This window comes from Aptenodytes patagonicus, chromosome 5 (assembly GCF_965638725.1).
Source record: "Aptenodytes patagonicus chromosome 5, bAptPat1.pri.cur, whole genome shotgun sequence".
Taxonomy (NCBI): Eukaryota; Metazoa; Chordata; class Aves; order Sphenisciformes; family Spheniscidae; genus Aptenodytes; species Aptenodytes patagonicus.
The window spans coordinates 64147807-64167359 of record NC_134953.1 but is presented as its reverse complement, the minus strand read 5'-3'; the positions used below and the strand labels follow the sequence as shown (position 1 = coordinate 64167359).

Below are 19553 nucleotides of genomic sequence, written 5' to 3'. Positions count from 1 at the left end.
ATTTTTTGCATTGTGTAGAAAAATTTGGTGTGAAAAACCATGCCTGCGTTAATAGTGTTGTGAGCCTGTTAATGTGGAGGTTGGTCTCAGCCTCTCTGTTTAGGAAATATTGAAAGTGAACAGTCTGTTCAATATTGCATGATCCATTTTTATATGTATAACATAAAACAATCCCTTTCTCTTCCCCCATCTGCCACTCTCCCATCCCAAATTACTCTTTGGAGTTTTCTGAAGATTTGCTGACTTCTCCATCCTTTCTCTGAATGTGTTGGTTTTTCTTTTTTTTGGTGAGGGAGGAAGGAATCTTCCTTTTTTTCTGCTTTTGTAAAGCAGCTCTTCTGGCAGATGACAGTGATAGTGATAGCTGAACAGATGGGCTTCTGCAGTCTGAAATTCTATCAAAGAGTTTTTCTGTTTAGAGTAATTGTTGATTTGTAACTGTAGGTGTGAACATAAACAAACGTGTAATATAAGCAATTTGGCTAAAATACTTCCTTTTTTCTTGAATAGATTTTTAAAAGCTTGTTCCTCACCTTTTTGCTCTTGATACACGTTTCATAGGCCTGAAGTTTTATCTTCAAATTCTTTTGTTGACTGTCATAGTGTATTTAGGAAGGTGTGTTCATAGAGGAATCTATGTCATCTAGACTATGCTTAGGTCCTGCTTAAGTTTTCTGGAATATGCACTTAAACTTTCACACGTTAGTTTTTCTTTTACTTGTCCTTATGTATTATCTACGTGACAACAGAAGCATCTTCTATGCTTACACTCAGACCCTTTGCCTCAGCATTGCAATTAGACTGTGTGCACTTTATGCAGCTTTGTGCTGAGATCACAGACAGTGGTGTGCTCTTCCTCCTCCTCATTTTCCTCCCACCACTTAGGATGGAGGCAGGATTTAGCTGTCCTAGTCTGACCTTTTTAGCCTTACATTAGTTTTACCTATATTCTCTGGGGAGAATATCTTGGTCATGTTCTTGGTGTCTGACTTACAGATTTTTGATATAGCTGGTGAGGAGAATGATATTGTACAACTTGCAGTGATCTTCTGATTTATTGCGTAGCGAAACATGTACTTAAAGTGCCAGACATTTTTTATCTATTGTTCTATTAAAAAAAAACCAAACAGTTGGCAAAATGAATCTGGCCCATCATGTCATGTCACTGGCACGCTGCATGATTACCAGATAGTCTCCAAATGTAATGACTAGTCATCTGGTTGTTGTTATGTCATGGCACTAAAAGTATTCAGAATTATACTGGCTTGGGTACACTTTTTAGGTGCCTCTTTTATAGTGATCACAGAGCTGTCCTTGAAATGCCTGTGTGGAAAGTACTCCTTTGGAGAAGTTAAGTGGTATATTTTTGGCAGTGGAGGGGGAAAAAAACAGTTTGAGCTATCCTTTCCTGCTATATAGCCTTGAATTATGTACGGTTGGTGCTATTCTTAAATAGGACCTGTTCCTTCCACTCAGTCTTCTGGTGCCTGTGATAGTCTCAGCCATACGTGAGCTGGTACCATTGGCCAGAAACCTCCCTGGCCATGGGCTATGAAGAATGTGTGTGAATAAGATTGATTCAGATGCCCTTGTCCCTTCTGTACCAACATAATTCTTACGTTTTGGCCAGCCTGATATTTACCTAACCCCCTACTCTGCAGTTGCTGCATGATACTTGGCTGAATGAAATGAAGCACTTGTTGGAATTGACTCACAGGTGCTCGTACTACTGTTGCTTGCTGTTTACCTGGACAGTAAGGGCAGAATTTACCCTTTAAATATGTGCACTTTCCAGTGATGTCTGTCTGGTTTGTGGGAGGGGGAAGGATGAAACAGATCCTGATGTTGTGTCTCCTGGAGAAGGAGAAGAGAAACTGAGTAAATCTGTTGGTGAATTTTGAACTAAATGTTACAATTTGTTGGAGTTGGCAGAGGCCTGGAATGCTTCTTTTCCAGTGTCGTCTTCTCCTGGGTGAAAAACTGTGTTATTTATTAAGTGTTTGGGGGGGGCAGGAATGAAGATGATGTGAATAGATTTGTAAATAGCTGAGCACAGGTGGCCTTTAACTCTATAAGGTATTTGCATTTCCTTCTAATACTTCATGAGGAATTAGAAGACAAAGCTAGCTGCTTTTGATATATCCTGTTGACTTACTGATAGTATTTACTTAGGGACTAAAAATTAGATCATGCAGTGTAGCAGTGACATGACATGATGGTCCAAATTCATTTTGCTGAAATGTTTGGGGGTGTTTTAATAGACTGGTAGATAAAATCAGGTCAAGAGCTTCCTTTTGTAGAGTATCTATGAATTAGTATTTTTATACATGGAAAGTACTTATAAAATATTGCTCCCCACTCTTCTTTAAAATACAAGTTGGAATGTAGGAGAAAACTGTTTACTATAATGATGCTGTAGTGTAAAGCCACCTCCATTACAAAAATAAAAGATGCATATTATTATCCAGAAAAACACAGTTTTACAAATTATTACTGTTTTTTTCTGCAACTAAAATTTATTATTTTAAAGAACTGACTTGCATCCTATGACTAAACAGAGAATCTTTCTGCTCTTTACTGTATTCAGTTTGCTTCTAATTTGTCAATGCTTTTTAAATTCCAGTGGTGTAGTGTTAGAGTGTATGCTGCTGATGTCACTGCTTGCCTTATCAGGATTTTGTTCTTTGTTTCACAGGGAGCTGTGATTGGTATAGACGATGAGGACGACAGCACCTTCACAATAACTGTTGATCAGAAAACCTTCCATTTTCAGGGTGAGCTGAAAGAAGAGATTGTTTTTTCTTATAATAGATTCCACTTGTATTTGATGGATGATTTTAAATGTTTGGCAACAGAACAGCATGAATGAGCACACTGAGAACATTCTGGATCCAGGGGTGCTGCAGGTTAGGCAGGGATTTACATCTGCAGTGGATACATATGTGCTAGAAAAACTGTAGCTCTGGCAGGATTTGGAGATTAAAAATATAAAGAATAAATCACTCAAGGGGAGAAAGTAATGGGCTTCTGATAATGGGTTTCGCTTACAAAACGTTTCTGATCTTCGTTATCAAGATACAATTATGCATTTCTGTATGAAGAGAATCAGGACTGGTCTGAAGGTTGCAATTTGTATCCAAATAGAACTTAATGCTCAATTATGAGGAGACTAGAGGCAACATTTGGCTTAAAGGTGGAGCTTTGCTTCAAGATTTACCAGCTTGCATTCATTTCATCTACATTTCTCTGTCTTGTCTGCCAGTCACCATTTCTCTGCTATTATCCTTTTATTCACATTTACTAACACCAATGCCATCTGCCACTGCTATGTTTCGTCATTGCATGCTATGGTTCACCGGTAGAAAGGGTAAGGTACTATATTCCTTAAATTATTTTATCTGCTGCAGTAGGACAAAATACTGTGATAATATTGACTAGAGAAGTTCTCTTTTCTGAATGTTAAAATCCTAGGAAAGTGTGATGAAAATATTTTTCAACTAACATTTGTTAGTCCTTTTGCTTTTCCTCTAAAATGTAGTGACTAAATCATTTAATTGCTTTGCATAGAGCTGGAAACTGTGAATATCCAAGAGGCACATTTGTATGTAAGCAGTCATATTAATTTATATAAACTGGAATAATTCTATAACTTATATTGTACTGTACGTATTTTTAAATCAGTGATTTGGAAATGGGAGTTATTAACAGTGCTGCGTTTGTGAGAATATTTCTAATGATAAATATTAATTGTACACCATATTGTCACTGGTATCTGTATTCCTTGTGCTACAGTTCCTCCTAAATGCTGCTGCTGTGCTCTGGCTTTGCACTGCATTAAGCCTCATAAACATACCTTCATAATGCTGAGCTCACAGTAATACTTAAATCTACTGTTCCCAAGGATAACTGATAAAATGCAAGCTAATTGCTAATGCAGAAATGGAATGCTGTACTGTGGCAGTCTTTCAGTACTATGACGCTAAATATTGCTGAATATTTGAGAACTTGATACAGGTAAATCTAGAAATCTCTCATCTTTAGTTACTAAGCTATACCTTTTTTATTATGTCTCATTTGCACTGATTTCTTATACGCTGTATTCTCTTTTGGGTAGTCAGATGTCTTAAAAGAATACTGATAGTATTTGATACAAGTAATGTTCTGCTCTAAGTAATATTGATAATTTTTGAACACCAGTTTTGTCACATAACATCTCATGCTTTATAATCTCAATTTGTGTGCATTTCATATCAGGTCAGGATTCGTGTGTGCTCCTTTAGCATAGAACTAAGATCTTGTACACTATTTTCTGTATTATGCTTTTTCTCTTAGCATATTATGAAGATATCTTCCCTGATATCCAGCAAATTGTAATGATACAAGCACAGTATTAGTATATATGGCTGTAAAGCCAAAATGTAAAAAGATGGGTAAGATATTAGTGCTGGGATATTTCGGTATAAAACAGCTCTGTGGAACTATATCTGTAGTTCTTACTGTCATACTGTAAATGTATTCTTACCTCATGCAACCCTTATGTCATATATATATAAAAATGTTTGTTCATTATATTAAATTAATTCAGTATTACACAGGCTTTAATTTATGTGAAATATAGGTCACTATGAGTCATGAATGGTGAATGGGTAATAATGTAAATACTACAATATGTATTCTGAGACTACATAGGATATGTAGAACAGATTCTGGGAATAATCCAAGAAAATATACAGTATTCCTAACAATTTCTTTCTAAGATTTTTTTATACATGATCCAGATCGAGCTTTTGTTCTGCGATATAGTCATAGCTATAAATACATTCACCCTTTATAAAAGAAGTCTTGTACAGGAGAAGACTGCTTCAGAAATGGCAACTTTTTAACAGATACAATCTCTTCCTTCCTTCTTACTGCCTTCCTTCATTCTCAAAGACAGCCAGGGATCCAAACAACCTGGAACCTAGTTGGGAAAACAACAGAACTTTAAAAATACCAAGATTTCAAAGATCTGCTGACCTGTGTGTAAGTTAGGGTCCCATCTGCAGTGGAACGGTTTCTCTTTCAGGCTCCAGAAGAAAAATGTTTTCTTGTACTCAGACTTTAGATACTGATTGGTGAAGACTTGAATCTTCTTTGGCCTCAGTGAAATTTTGCTGACAGGCAGTGGTAGAATTCGAATTTGGGAAAAGAAGGAAGAACTTCATACTGGATTCATTAATTATTTCTTAATGTCAGTTGCTCAAAATTGCACATCTGTCTAACACTCTAGAGATGTAAGTAATGAGATGAAGGGCAAATAAGTAATTTAAAGATCAACTTCTCACAGGGTTGTTGTTTCCATATGTGTGTGTATGTGTGTAACTGAATTTCTGAAGTGCCAAACCTCCAGCATCTTCCACTAAGATTTGCCTGTCACTGGATCTTGGGAAATTCTGAGTCTCTCCAGTGTGTAGTTCATATTTTGTTGCTGCCTGTGACAATCACCCTCTGTTCTTTTTGCAGCTGTGTTTCCTAGTGGCCATCTCTGTATTGAACATTAGTAAAAGTCAAGAAGTTTTTATTACAAAGAAAATGTAGGCTTTGAATGATGACTGCGTAAATATCAAATGGTATCCATATACTTAGTACCTGGGTATAAAGGAAAGAAGTGAATTGAATAAATATGGGCAATAAAACAAACAGCATGTTTTGGTTTTACTGTCAGCTTAACTTTAGCTCTGCCAGAGTGCCCAGCAGATTTTTTCCCTTTATTTTATTGTTACGTACACCTGTATTGATACCTGTTCACCCTGGAGGGGGAAGGGGGTGGTAGAATGTCCACAGAAATTTTAAAATATATTTAAAAATAATGATTTCATCTCCCGATTGGAGATGAAATGTTTGGTCATGCTGTATATCCAGTTTCATGGCTTGATTCTAAGGCTTCTGAATTAGGTAGATCTCAAAGCACTCCCTCATGGGTTTGTTCAGATTAGATGCAAAAATCCATTCAAGTTGCTGCAACACATTTGGGATAATACTCTTAGTCTAATGTACCTCCTGTCAGGAAGCTCTTTCTTGATAATATATTTTTTCTTGCTGTAATACATGTCCCTGTTCTAAATGTTCCATAACCTTCAAACACTGTGGGGTGGTTTTGTTTGGTTTTTTTTTTTCTTTTAACATCTTCATATCATCACCTAGCTATAAACTCTTTCCATTTGGAAAGTCAGTTCTTCATATCACTTAGCTGCTCTTTCTGCTCACTAGGATGCTTGTGGCTTAAATTGAAGAGTGGGAACATGATGTTCAAGATAGTCCATCAAGGGTATTGTTGCCTTCTTGATATTTGATTTGCTGTCTAACCTGAAGCAATAATGGCTTTTATTTGGACTGAAATACTTCACTAAACACACATTGTATGCAGAAACAAGAATTCAGATTTTTAAACTCCTACCTGAAAACCCAACTCTTATTTTTACAGCCTGCAGCACAGTTCCTTGGAAGGCAGATCAGTCTTCTCTCCACTGTTTTGTGTAATAATGGATTGAAAGATTGGAAGCAGTCCAGTGCATTGATCTGAGATGATTTTGCTTTAGCTTTTGTCTTTCCTATTCCTGCCACAAAAGTGTCTGAGAAATGATGCATGAATGTTGCTGTGCAACTTATTCTCCTATTACATGAAAGCTGTCAGCTGGTAAAGGTAGATTTCTCCTTCTTCCCCATCCTGCCCCAGTTTCTAGCTTGATTTGTGACTGCCTACCGTTCCAGCTGAGAAAAGAATGAGATACGCACAGCAAGAGGTTGCTTTAATGTTATAAAAGCAGGGAATTTTTGTTAATGTGGGACACAGCTATTACTAAGGATATACTGGGATCCACAAAGGCCTTAGTTGCTGAGCAGTATCAGAATTTGAGATTTTAAGTATTTGTAATAGGTATCAAAATTAAGTATAATGGCTTTAGACCTGCATTTCACCACTACTTGGGGAAATAGTCAATATTTATTGTCTTCTATAAAACCCTTAGCATTGTCCACCAAATAGATGACAGGAAGCTGATTGCCCTTGTGGTATAAAGAGGCACTTTAGTCTATCAAATTACCCAATTTAAATAACAATTCATAAATTGCAGCCTTTTTCCCCAAAAGTTTTGAGAGCTTTTTTAATTTGATATTGAAAAATGCCTAGAAAGAGATTTTGGTGTGAAATCTCGGTCTGTCCTGGTTTCCTCAACGAAGTTTATAACTGCTGTGACTGCATCGTTTGCCCTAAGCTAACATTTTTCATGGCCTTTTGGGGTTCTGGTAATGCTGAAACAGTGAATTCCTCTATGCTATGCTCAACGGTGCTTTTATTTTGCAGAGGAGGATGAGCAGCTATGTAAAACTTCCAGCCTTGTCTCTTCATACATTTCCATCAGAGCTGTGCTACCTGTCCTCCTCCCTTTTCATAATACAAATGTAACTTCTGCATTGTGATCCTGACCGGACCTGTGCTGCACAAAGTTCTGGGCTGCATCTCATCTTCTCCTGATTGGCAAAACTGCAAAAATTCCTCTGTGAACCAGAACTAGGTTTAGCTTTTGCAGTATGATTTTTCTGTCTTCCTCTCTCTTCTGTCTACCTGCTTTTTGCTACTCATGTATTACACTAATATTTTGAACAGTTGGCACTTGTGACCAGAGCGCAGAGAATGGTGCGTGGTTGTGCTTTTACAGTTTCATGCAGTTCCTTCTTGCATCCGCAGCATCCTGTGTTATAAGTGTCTATTTTCTAATCATACCAGGAGTATGCCTTTTAATGGGGCTATCTGCACTCAATTTTTATGGTCATATATAAACACTTCTTGGTTTTCCTTTTCTTGAGATTGAGGTAGCAGATTTCGAACTGTATGTTAAACTTGAGATTAGCAAAGAAAATAATACCCTGAAACAGTATCTGTGTGATGTGTCCAGTTGTTTTCTTTTTTCCTTCCTCTGGAAGAAACAGCATATTTATTGCTTGTTACTTTTGGCATCAATATAAATCTATTATCTCAACTGTATATATGATACATGGCAACTATTTTGGAAAGATGAGCTTTGTCAGTGTGAGAAAAAGGCATTTTGAAAGGGGAGAAATGGTCAGAAAAGGTCTCACTATAAGAAGGGGAGGGATACTGAGAAGTTCAACACTCTCTTCCTTCTGTTTTAACAAGGAATTCCAAGTAGCAATAAACTTGAGTTTGACCTGTTAAATTGAGAACTATATTACTGACTAAGGAAAACGGTTATATTTTTGTTCTTTTGTTTTTATTTTTCTTTAGTTCAAGCCAAAATATGGTTTCTACCTTAAACTAGTAGTTTCTGAGCTAGTTCAGTGTGATCTGCAAAGGCCTTTAGATGCAAACATACCTTGAAAGCCATTTCCACAGAATACACTATATAAAGCATTATTTAGTGTTGCTATTATTAATATTTAAATATTGACATTCTCTAGTGAAAACCCAGATACTTGCAGATTGTCCCACATTCAAAAATGTTTAATTACTAAATTACACGTTGTGTATGAATTCCCAGAGACAACTAATAGCATCTTGTTTGTGTATTTCCTTTGTCACACAAGTTTCCACCTGAAGGTATGTTTATGGGCTGATTATAAAGCTTGCTAAAAAAGCTTTTGAGCTTAGGTAACAGTGAAACAGCAGTTTAGTTGGTTTCTCAAGATCACAGATTGATCTTACAAATACATTGTACACAGGAGACCATTTGATGCTTTTTCTTTGGACAAGGTTAGACTTTCTCTCTTGTGACTGCACTGGAATCTTCAGTAGGTACAGGGAGAGCAGACTGGTCAAACACCTGCAGAACAAAATGAGGGTTGATTTATATGTGCGGGTAGAGAACGGCATCAGGAGAAGGATTAGTAGAAGGGAGAATAATGATTGTGACAACTCCAAAATCATGATACAGAGGAAATAACGTACTGAAACTATGTTCAGCCTACTGACAGATGTGGGAGCTGCATGTGGTAGAAGGGTATTTGTAAGCAACGAAACTATAGTATTTTGGTAGGCTTGTATGAAACCCTGCTTCATCTTGCATGTTTTCCTATGGTTTGAAAGGCCTTCAGGGACTTCAAAAAGACATTTATTTATCCACGGAACAGCCCATTGATGTGTGACTTTTCCACCTTATTGGGCGTTACTGATAAAATCTCTTTCCATTGAGATTGGTGGCAAAAATCCTATCGATCTTAATATAGTCAGAATTTCACCTCTATCGTCTGGTTATTTGTTGTAAAGATACTACATTAGTTCTGCACTTGGCTGAGAAAATACAGAAATTTTGCATAAAAATCAGTGGAAGTTTTGTCAGAATGAAGGCTGCATAATTGACTCTATTGACTCTGTGGGTGTAATAGACTTTTTTTACCGAGTTCTGCCTGTAAGTAGGTCACAGTGAATGAAAATAAAATATGCATTTCACTTTGTGACAGTATGGTGTATTTATAAGTAATCTAGTGATTTTTTTTAACTAATTCTTGAGGTTTTTCTTTCATCCTGATGCCCATGTAGATGCACACATTAAAAAAAAAAGCACCAGTATGGTAATTCTGAGGTGATATGTTTTGTATATTCTGTCTTCCAAGTACTGCTGTGCATGACCTAGAAATGCTAGTGGTAAATGCTGTGTCGTGGAGCAGAGTTGTTAAACTTGTTTGTATCTAATCTTTAGATGCTATCAAGCTTAGGCTAGAAAAAGTAATCTGTTTTATGCTGTACTTTAACATTTGGTATATGTTATATAAACACATATAATCTCTTCACAACAAAGTAAATATTATAGGAACTCTAAATTACAAACTTTATTCTCTATTTGGGAAATTAATAGAGGCTGAGAACATTTAATATAGTTGCATTTCATTTGCCGCCTTATCCTCATAGAATAGAACTTTTCAAAATCCCTGCCATATCTGGCTTGGCAGTTTGGGAAATTCAGAGGTAAGGGACTATTTTAGGAGTTGTAAAATACCATTTTTCTGAATTACAGAAATTCCTCAGTAGAAGTGATTCTTGTCTTTAGTACTTTTTTCATTCTATAATTTTCTCCTTGGCAAAATAATTGCTTTTCTTTCTTGGCACCTCCTCTAGGAAAGAGTTCAGAAATTTTTTTAGTATAAAATGGATGTTAAAATATCTTACAAATAAGCTCAACCAGACAGATCGCAAAAAATGCACGTCTTTAAAAACATGATCATATTAAATCTCACTGTAATGCAATTATATACTTTTCAAGTGTGCTTCTCTGAACTAGTCATAAATAGGACTGTGATTGTGTTAAGTACCCCGTGGTTGCCTCAGGCATGCCCGAGATGTCACAATAAATTATACAGGTACCTTTCAAAGGATGTGCTATAGATACAGAGGAGTGAAAGGTTAAGCATATGGGAACAAATTGTAATCTAGCTCATAAATACTAGTTCTACTAGAAAAATGTAACAGTAGCTTAACTGATGTAATCATGGTAAATTTGCAATGTTTCAGCCATTAATGATTCCAACCTCTTGAATACAGCAGTGAATATATAGCTCTATGTGGATTTAGCTGGTTCTATGTGCAAATGTTCACTGGTAAATTGCAGTAAAAACTGAGTTAATGATTCTGGCAGTTAAAATAGAGAAAAGCACAGGGACTATTACTGTTCTCTCAACTGCAGACAGTATTCATATTTTTGTGGATAGTTGATGCCCTAGTACAATTTGAATTTCAGCTGACAAGGTGAATATCGCATTAACCCATCAGACTAAGAACCACAGTGAATATTCATGTAGTGTAGTGGGCTCCTCTATTTAATTTCTTTTTCTAATTAGTGCAAAAACATTTGAATCACTTATAAACAACTGAAGTAACACCTTTATGTTTTTTAAATGCCAGATATTTCTCATGTAGGTGTCTCAGTGTTTCTTATTTGTCTTTTGTAATACTGTTATTCTGGAGTCAGCCTAGGAAAATGTAACTTGTTTCTCTCTCTTGCCCCCTACCCTTCTTCTCTTTCTAGAAGTTTTGTGTCAGGAGGGACCAGATACCATTCCTCCATTTTTATATAAGCACAGATACTAGTGAATTTCCTTGGGCTAGATAATAATTGCCTTATCCCAAATATGTTGGCAGAAATAAATTCTGGAGTAGCTTTCCCATAGGAATTGGGGGGGTGGAATTAACTTTAAAATGGAGCCTGATCAAATAATGAAAAAGGTTGGAGTGATCTCAGGGTACTTGAGACAGGAACACAGGACTAATGAGCAAGGCAGTCTTGTCCCCTGTCTGCTGAAGAAAGGCTCCAGCATTTGCTGATGCAGGGTGGATATTACCTAGTGTGCATCACAACCTTTTTAGCTGAAAAGATATTAGAGCTTTTTCTTTGGCCGAAGTTGCCCTCTTTAAATGAAAAACGGCTTGGCTATCTAGCTTTCCCTACAGATAGGTGGATAATGATCTCTGACCATTGTGTGTAGATTTTTCCCATAAATTGTTTCTGAGCGTGTTGGCTAATCTCTTTTTTGAATGTTCCCATTGATTTTTTTTCATCAGTGATCTTTTGGCAGCTGTTCAGTTCTAAATTGCTTTTAGCATTAGAGAGCTTTGACTTGCACCTAATCTCACAGCAGCCATTTTGATTAGATTTAATATAACTTTTCTCACAGCTTGCTTTACTAAAAACTGCATCCTACTGTTTTCTTCATGGTTTTCTTAAAAGAGTGTATGGAGGAGAGCCAGGAGGATCTGCTATTGATGATAGATGGTCTGAAAGTTAAACCAGTGTCCTGAACAGAGAGTGCTTAAAAGGTTACAATGCTTTGTGTTTCTGTGCAGTAAGTGGTCTTCTCATGGCAGCGTTCCTGGGTTTATTGTGGCCGAGACTGTCTTAGTATCAGGGTTGATGAGATTCATGTGTTCTACCTAAGGATTGATCATGCCATGCCATAAGTTTGCAATGGCTAGTATATGAGGAAAAAATACAGCTTTTTTCCTTCTGCTGAACCCTGGTAGAAAGAGCTATAAGAAGGGCTATTGGAGGAACAGAAGCTTCAAAAGTTTAGTTTATTTATGAGCATGGGAAGGTCAGTTCAGTTTTTGAACCGTTCTGATTGGTTGGTTTCTAGGTCTTCCCTGTTGCTGTAAGCCTTCTCTGTTCTGTTAGTGCTTCATATACAAGTCTTAATGTGATAATGTTTATTAATGGGCTACTGTATATTGAGATTAGTATTTAACTAATACAGTGACCTCTTTTTGCTGGCAGTATGGAAGGTCATAGGAAGTCTGTTGCAATACAAGGATTCATTCACTGGTCTGCAGCTTAATTGTTCCTTTTTTAGTTTAAATAATCGTGGGCAAAAAACTTGAACACAGGATTTTTGTATCCCATGAATTACTAGCTCCTCAGTGACTTGTACCCCCGTTTCCCAGTGAGATGTTCTTTGGGACTGGGAGATGGTTGATGGAAAAACCACAGAAAAACAGAAAACAAACCCAAGAAACCTTACACACATTGAAATATGTTAACCACTGTCACTTTGAACACACATTTGAAAAGTTGAAGTATTGATACATTTGAAGTACTGATAGATTAATATAACACAGGTAACTTTATATGTTTACTGTTCAGTGGTGACTGGTGTAAGAGGCATAAGCTTGATTAATATGTCTGTCAGGACTAGGCAAAGGGGCGTGTTCGTAGTAAGCAGAACCAAATAACCTAGTAAGCATTAAAATTACTGTCAGAGGAAAATATACCTGATTCTAATTGACTAATTCAGTAATTGAAATTAGTGTTAAAGTGTAAGCTATGCTGTGAAAAAAGAACTGGGTGTTTGTGTGTGCATGTGTGTACATAATGTGAAAAGAAAAATTATAATTTGCACATTGCAAAATATATTTGGCTTAATGCAGTCATCTGGGCAAAGTTCATAGGGTTTCTGTTCCTTCATCCTCTCTAGTTTGACTGCATTATAAACTTGTCCTCAGCACCTACTTCAGCTTTTCAATTAAAATATAGAGAACTAGTAGGAGGAACCCCTGTAAGTTATAAGTTCTTTCTAATGAGTTTTTGAGAGTATTTCAGATGGCAAAATCCAGCTTTTTAATACTTGCTGCAGTTCCTGCAGGAAAGTTATTTACCTGCTGTTCCAAGTAACATTTAATTACTTTAACTTCTTCCTACAGGCTTCCTTTGTGCATATGAGAGCACTTTGGGTAGTCGTTTTCCCTTGTGTGTAGTTTTTATTTGTGTGGGTTAATGGTATCATTACCAGAATACCTGTGGCGATTGATCACACTTTACTATTTTAAAAGAACAATGAATAGGGATTCACTTGTAGTAACTGGGAAAATATATTTTTTATTAAAAATATTTTTAAAAAAAAATAGCTAGATTTCAAACTAGGCTTTTACTTTTACCTTGCGTGTAATGGAAGTTTTGCCCCACTACTTTGAGAGGCCACCTCATCAGTTAGACTTGGAGCAAGTTTCTATATTAAAAAGACATTCTTACGTATGTCTCACAAACACATAAATTGTCAATTCTTTCCTGATGGTTTTGTTAATTTGACATAATTAGTGTATATATACTGAAGTAAACAATGCAGTATGTTTATCTTGATATTGATAGGGTCGTCTTTGGGGAGTCCAGAAAATCTATAGCTTCCTCCTCCTAAAGGCAGGGGGGCATAAGAGAGAGATTCTCCTGTGGATTTCTGATTCTCCTTCTCTCATCCTTTCCTCTGGCCAATGAAATACCCTTTATAGGAACGGATGTGTGAAAAAGTAATAAATAATTTCCTAAAGGAGGGTTTATTTAACATATTTGGAAGACCTGTGGTAGTTTTGAGTACGGATGGGTTTGAGCTGCAGAATTCCAAAGAATAAAAGCAATGGAAACATAAGGGTGAGAAAGGGAACATTGAAAACAAAGCATTTTGAGGCGGAGACTACATTTCAGTATAACTTACAGCTATTTCCTCTGAACTCCATAACAAATAAGTCAGATAAGAATCTTAGTTCTGTGATTCATAATAGGTACTAGCTCACTTAAGCTTTCCTTGCTTTTAGCAGGCTTCCTGTTTCTTTTAAATACCTTCCACTTGAATGAGGAACTAGAAACAATTGTCAATAACTATTCTAAATCCATATATGGGCCAGTTTGTTTACAGTCTATTTAATGACTGTGGATTTTTCTCTTCTTTCTTCACCTGGAGTCTACTGACCGTGCTCCTGTGGTTTTTAAACACTCTTAGAGCACAGCAAGGAACTCTTTCAAACTAGCAAAGTAAAGGTGGCATGTCTGTACTGGGGGTAAGGGGGAAGAAAAGCAATATTGGAGGAAAAAAAAAAAGGAAAACAAAAAAAGGCCATGATAGTCCTTGGTCTGGTCTGGTCTGGTCTGGTCTGGTCTGGTCTTCATCCTCCAGCTCCTCTTCTCTTCCTTGTCCCCCCCAGTCCTGAAGGCCATCCACTGCCCCCTTTAATCATCACTTAATATATTGATTTCTTAACTATCACCATCTGCAACTGAGAAGCATAATCATTTTCTTTTGTCATTACTTGCTGACTTGGATTCTTAATTAAAATTGTATGGTGGTCTGTTGCAGAAGTATGGAAACATTATTGTGTGTGTTGTCATTAACATATGATTCAGGTTCTATTCAGTTTTAGAGTAGGATTGTCTTGAGTTTAAAAAATGTTTATTATATATTTCAGATTATTCTTTGTGCTTCATTATTCACGCTGGTGACCTGTTAGAGTTGGTGTTTGTCCTGTCTTATGAATCCATACCTGAAAGGCTAACTTATTCAAAGTTACTGTGCCCACACTGAAGTAGAATTACTGGATAATTTATTACAGGTTGAACAGCTTCTCTTAACTAAGAAAATTTAAAAATTACCTAATGAATTAAGTGAGGAATGTCTGTGCAAACACTCTTCTCAGGTATGCCCCTAAAGACGGACAAGGAACAGATAATCACAAATAGCAATAATGCAGAACTCTTCTTCTATTTATCATATTCTTATATTTATATTTAATTTTTTTAATTTGACATATATGGTACAGAGTCATTAGTAGAATAAAATTTCTATCAAAGCATAAAGCTTTTTGCATGCATGATTATTTAAAACATCTGTCCAGTACCATAGAGTAGATTAACACAATAGTGTTACAGAGCTGTAACCACAGAAAAATAAACAGGATATTAAGACAACTGTGGAATTATGTCCATGGTGACTTAACAGAGATAGTATGGTTTAATTTCCATATTTAGTGAGGACATCAGATCTGTTTGCTTATGGCTTTTAGTATGCTGCATATAATTTAACAATATCTTTTGAATACTTTTTCAGCTCGAGATGCTGATGAGAGAGAGAAGTGGATTCATGCTTTAGAGGACACCATTCTCCGCCATACCCTCCAGCTTCAGGCAAGTTTCACTTTCACTTTTAACTTGTTTTACTTTCTTTTTTTCAAAACAATGAAATACAATGGCATGACTGCTACTATCAAACATATCTTGTATAACATCTGGCTGTTCTATCGCCTATACAGTCAGATACAGTATGACATCAGTATAGGTACCTGAGATTAGGTTTGAGTCTTTCTGTTACTATTTTCTTGTCTTACCATCATGAAAAGTGACTTCTTTTTGTTAACTCAAATTTTTTATTGGTGGTACCAGACTGATCGTTGCACATTTAGTTCTTTTGTTTGTTTGTTTTTTGTTAAACTGGGAGTTATTCCTTTTTGGGTCAAGCAGAATGAGACATCTGGAAGTCTGTTGTGTGCTTGTACACCACCTAATTTTGAAATTAAAATGAGACGGCAGCATTGAACTTCTTTCTGGGTGAGAAAAATGGTAAATAGCTTATGTTTGAATCCACTGTGTAAGCTGGATATTGGTAGTGTTCTGGTTCTGAAAACAGATGGTTGGACTGAGGATGGTTCTTAGCACTAGTTATCTAAGATCAGTTTCTGGCAGTGTTCGAGACTTGGACATGACTATAAGGCTTGCTAATCCTTTATTTTTGCCTTGGAGAGAAACCCAAACTCTTCTTGAAAGGGATTTTCTCATACTTGATTTGTGCCACAAAGGAGTCTGATGACAGTGTAGAAATCTTAAAACAGGTATTCGTTATTTGTGTTGAGTAAAGGTTTGGTATGCTTTTGGAGTACGGCAAGAGAATTAGGTCTCTTAACGATCGACACTGTGTAAAGAAAGATACATTAAAATCCCTAATATCACAGAAAGATAAGCAGCTTATAAAGACTGATTTAGATGACATTTGCCCAATCTAAAGAGTTAGAACAAGCCTGAATTTATCCCATCCAACTTTAGGCACTTGTGCTATCTTAGTCAATTTGCTTTAATTTCCTGCTAAACAATGGTTTTCAACTTTTTTTGACTTATTAAAGACCACTACAAATTTTCTAGTGGATAGCAGATCCCTGGATAAAAATTCAAGTTTGACAATCAGCTTTATATGCCTAGTAACATGTCATGGATATTTTAGAAGTAATCTCTCCATCTGGACACAGTAGCTGACCACAGGCTGAAAAGATCTGCTCTGCAGTGGGTGTGAGGAGACAGAGATTATCTAGAGGACAACATACGCATTTAGAAGGGCTGAGCTGCCTCCCAAGGGATGCCTCTTTCCCCATTCTATCCTCAGAGAGATAAAGTGAATAGGTTAACATAAGTAGTCCTATTTAGGGTCTGAAATGAAGTAAAAGTAATCTGTGCAGTTTTCTCCACCTGGAAGACTTTTTTATGGCTTAGAGATACAGAGTACAGAAATGAAACACCAAAATATACTGTGGTTTTATCAAAATGTATACTTCCACGTTCTCTAGAAATTGTGATTGTAGTTTTATTGGCAGACATAGATTTCATGATTGCAGCTAATAAAGGAACTGTTTCCCGTTACATAACCTGTTCATGTTCCAGGAGTTTTTCAAATAAGTAAGGCATATTTAGATAAAAAAACCCCTCAGTTAGTAATTTATCTAGTAATATTTGGGGGAATAATTAAAAATCTGGAACTGATTGCTAAGAAACATATCCTCATCCCTCTTAAATATGTTCAGCGTTGAGTGTAATACCTTGTGGGCCACTGTTGTGTGCTCACCATTCATTTTCAAGAACCTTCTTCAATGTGCTGGTCATGTACCCTTTTTGTTTCTGAGGCCCTTATTTTTGGACTAGCTGGAATACTGTTCACTTACACCCCAATTCAGGAACTGTCAAGGCTCGCCATCTTCATTGACATGAGCCGCTGAGCAGATACTGATTTAGCAATGGAACAAGACTATACTTCCTTGCAAAATATCTTTCTTTCATGAGTTAGGAAGCATGGTCTCAATTACTGTCCAGCTGCAGGGTGCTCGTGCCTCACGAGTGGGATGTGCAGGCGGAATGAACAAGCTCTGTTGAGCCCGGCTGAAGTTAGGGAGGCTGCCTGCAGGGCGAGCACTGGGTGCCTCTCCAAGCAGAAACCCGTCGGTTTTGGTAGCCCTCCAGGTCCTGTTGGGCTTTACGAGCGTGCTCTCGACTCGGCCGCTGCTGAAGCCAGCGGTGTCTTTGACGGGATGACCCCAAAGCCGCCTCCCGGGCACCCCGGGCTGGCACGGAGCGCAGCGCCGCCCCGCTATTTGCCCGAGGGGCCTCGCCCGCTCCGCACAGCGGCTTTTGTTTCAGTGACAGGACGCGCGGCGCTGAGCCTGCCCTCCCACCCTCGCCGCGGCCGGCCGGCCGGCCTGCCTCCCCTCACGGCGGGGCCGCCGCTGCCGGGGTGTCCCTCCTCCCGGTGACCGCCATTCTCCGGAGGGAGGGGCGCGCCTCGCCCGCCCGCCAATAGGCGGCCGCCTTATTCGTGATGCGCGCGGCGGGGCCGTGGCTGCAGCCGGCGGGGTGCCTTTCCCCGCCGCTGCTCCCCCCGCCGGAGGTGGCGCTGCCGGGGCCCGGTGGGCGGCTAGCCAGCCCCGCCGCTCTGCACGCCTCGCCGCACCGCACCGCGCGGAGGAATGGCCGGTGTGAGTACGGGGGAGGGAAGGACGGATGGGGGGGGCAGGTGTCAGGGCTGCCGGGTGCCCCCTCTGGGGCAGGTCCCCAACCCGCCGCGGCGCCTCCCTGACTGGAAGCCGAGCGCTGCCTTCTCCCCGCGGCGGCCGAGCGGCTCTGGCCGCTGCCCTGCCCCGCCCGGGCGGCCGCTCGGGGCAGCCCCGGGGAACAGGCGGCAGAGATCGGCGTTAGGCAGCCCCCGGGGAGCGGAGCTCCGCGGGGAGGGCGAGCACGGGCTTCCTGCGCGGGGGGACTCGCGGAGTCTCCGGGAATGGCTTTGATACCTTACCGGAGTGCCGCTGAGTTTCTGTGCGCCCTGTGTGCCTAGAGGGATGCTTTCATCCGGTTACAAGAGCCTGTTGTATACAAACACGCCCTGGCTTCAATTAACATTTAAAACAAAACGCCACTTCATGCACTTGATGTTCTTTTGCTTTCCTTTTTATTTGGACAATAAAGTAAAATGAGTTCTTTGGGAGGATTATTGGCTCAACGGGTATGGATGGGGGTTTGAGTGCTGTGGCAGAGATTATTTTCTGTAAGGGTATTTTCTTAGGTTCTTGGTTTCTGTTGCAAACAGAAATGTGGTTATCTATCATATAAAACATTTATGCATCTGTTTTTGTCCAAAACGATACTCCTTTTTTCAGATTTTCATGCCGCTTTCGGTCTGCCTGTTCTGTTACTGGAGTGTTCAAGTTTGGAAAGTCAGACTTTGATTAAGTTTTCTTCATGGTGTCAAGCTCACATCTGTTAGACGTGAGAAAGTATACTGAAACCTAGGTAGTTTGTGTGTTGTGTGAACCAAATCAGAAAGGATAAGGAATTAATGTGAGGTGGAGAGGTGGTGTCTGGGTGTTCTCTAGTCTGATTAGTCTTGCTACTTTTATTTTTGCCTAAATGTCCTACTGTGTTGTCCTTCAGTCTTTGTAATGGAAGTGTTTTTGAAACACTTCAAAATAATTAAACATGCCTTCCCCCCCCCCCAACTTGCAAGAATGAGCTACAGTCAAGGAACTGAGTTAAGAACTGAGTCGTAAATATATAGAATGAGTAAAGGTATCCTAGCTGTCCAGAGGGCTGACAATTAGTAATGTTGTATTCAAATGAAACAAGAATAGGGAGGAAACATTTCAGATACACCTGTAATCTAATTTCTCTGAATTTTGAAACTGAAATACGTTGTTCTGCTTGCTGTGTTTTTGTATGTTCTCATATTAAAGGCATTACTAAAAATATACATAGTTCTTCTAGTATTATCTTTGTCCATTGAAAAGTCCTTGAACAGTAGATGGTGTGATAGTATTGGAAGTACCATTCTGAATCCACCAGTGTTTTTCCCCTTACCCCTCCTAAGATGTTATTGTTGTGGCATTACTAGGCTTTGCAGTGGCAGCACATCAGTTGCTTCATACCCACAAAAGGTAAGGGGAAGGGTGTGCATGAGGTGAGGGTATATTGTGGCTTGGGTTTCTTGTTTGTCTGGGC

General features: G+C 38.6%; 1 protein-coding gene across 3 annotated transcripts in view; it reads left to right on the top strand.

The window, feature by feature from the left end:
• OSBPL9 (oxysterol binding protein like 9) overlaps positions 1-19553 on the top strand; it is a 65964-nt gene that overhangs the window by 11366 nt on the left and 35045 nt on the right. For 2 of the 3 annotated variants that reach the window (XM_076340217.1, XM_076340216.1), the window contains exons 3-4: positions 2696-2774; positions 15355-15431. In XM_076340217.1, the coding sequence (XP_076196332.1) occupies positions 2696-2774; positions 15355-15431 (156 nt within the window). Of the gene's footprint in view, positions 1-2695; positions 2775-15354; positions 15432-17960; positions 18038-19553 lie in introns of those variants that run through there. The other variant, XM_076340218.1, reaches the window with a different exon arrangement.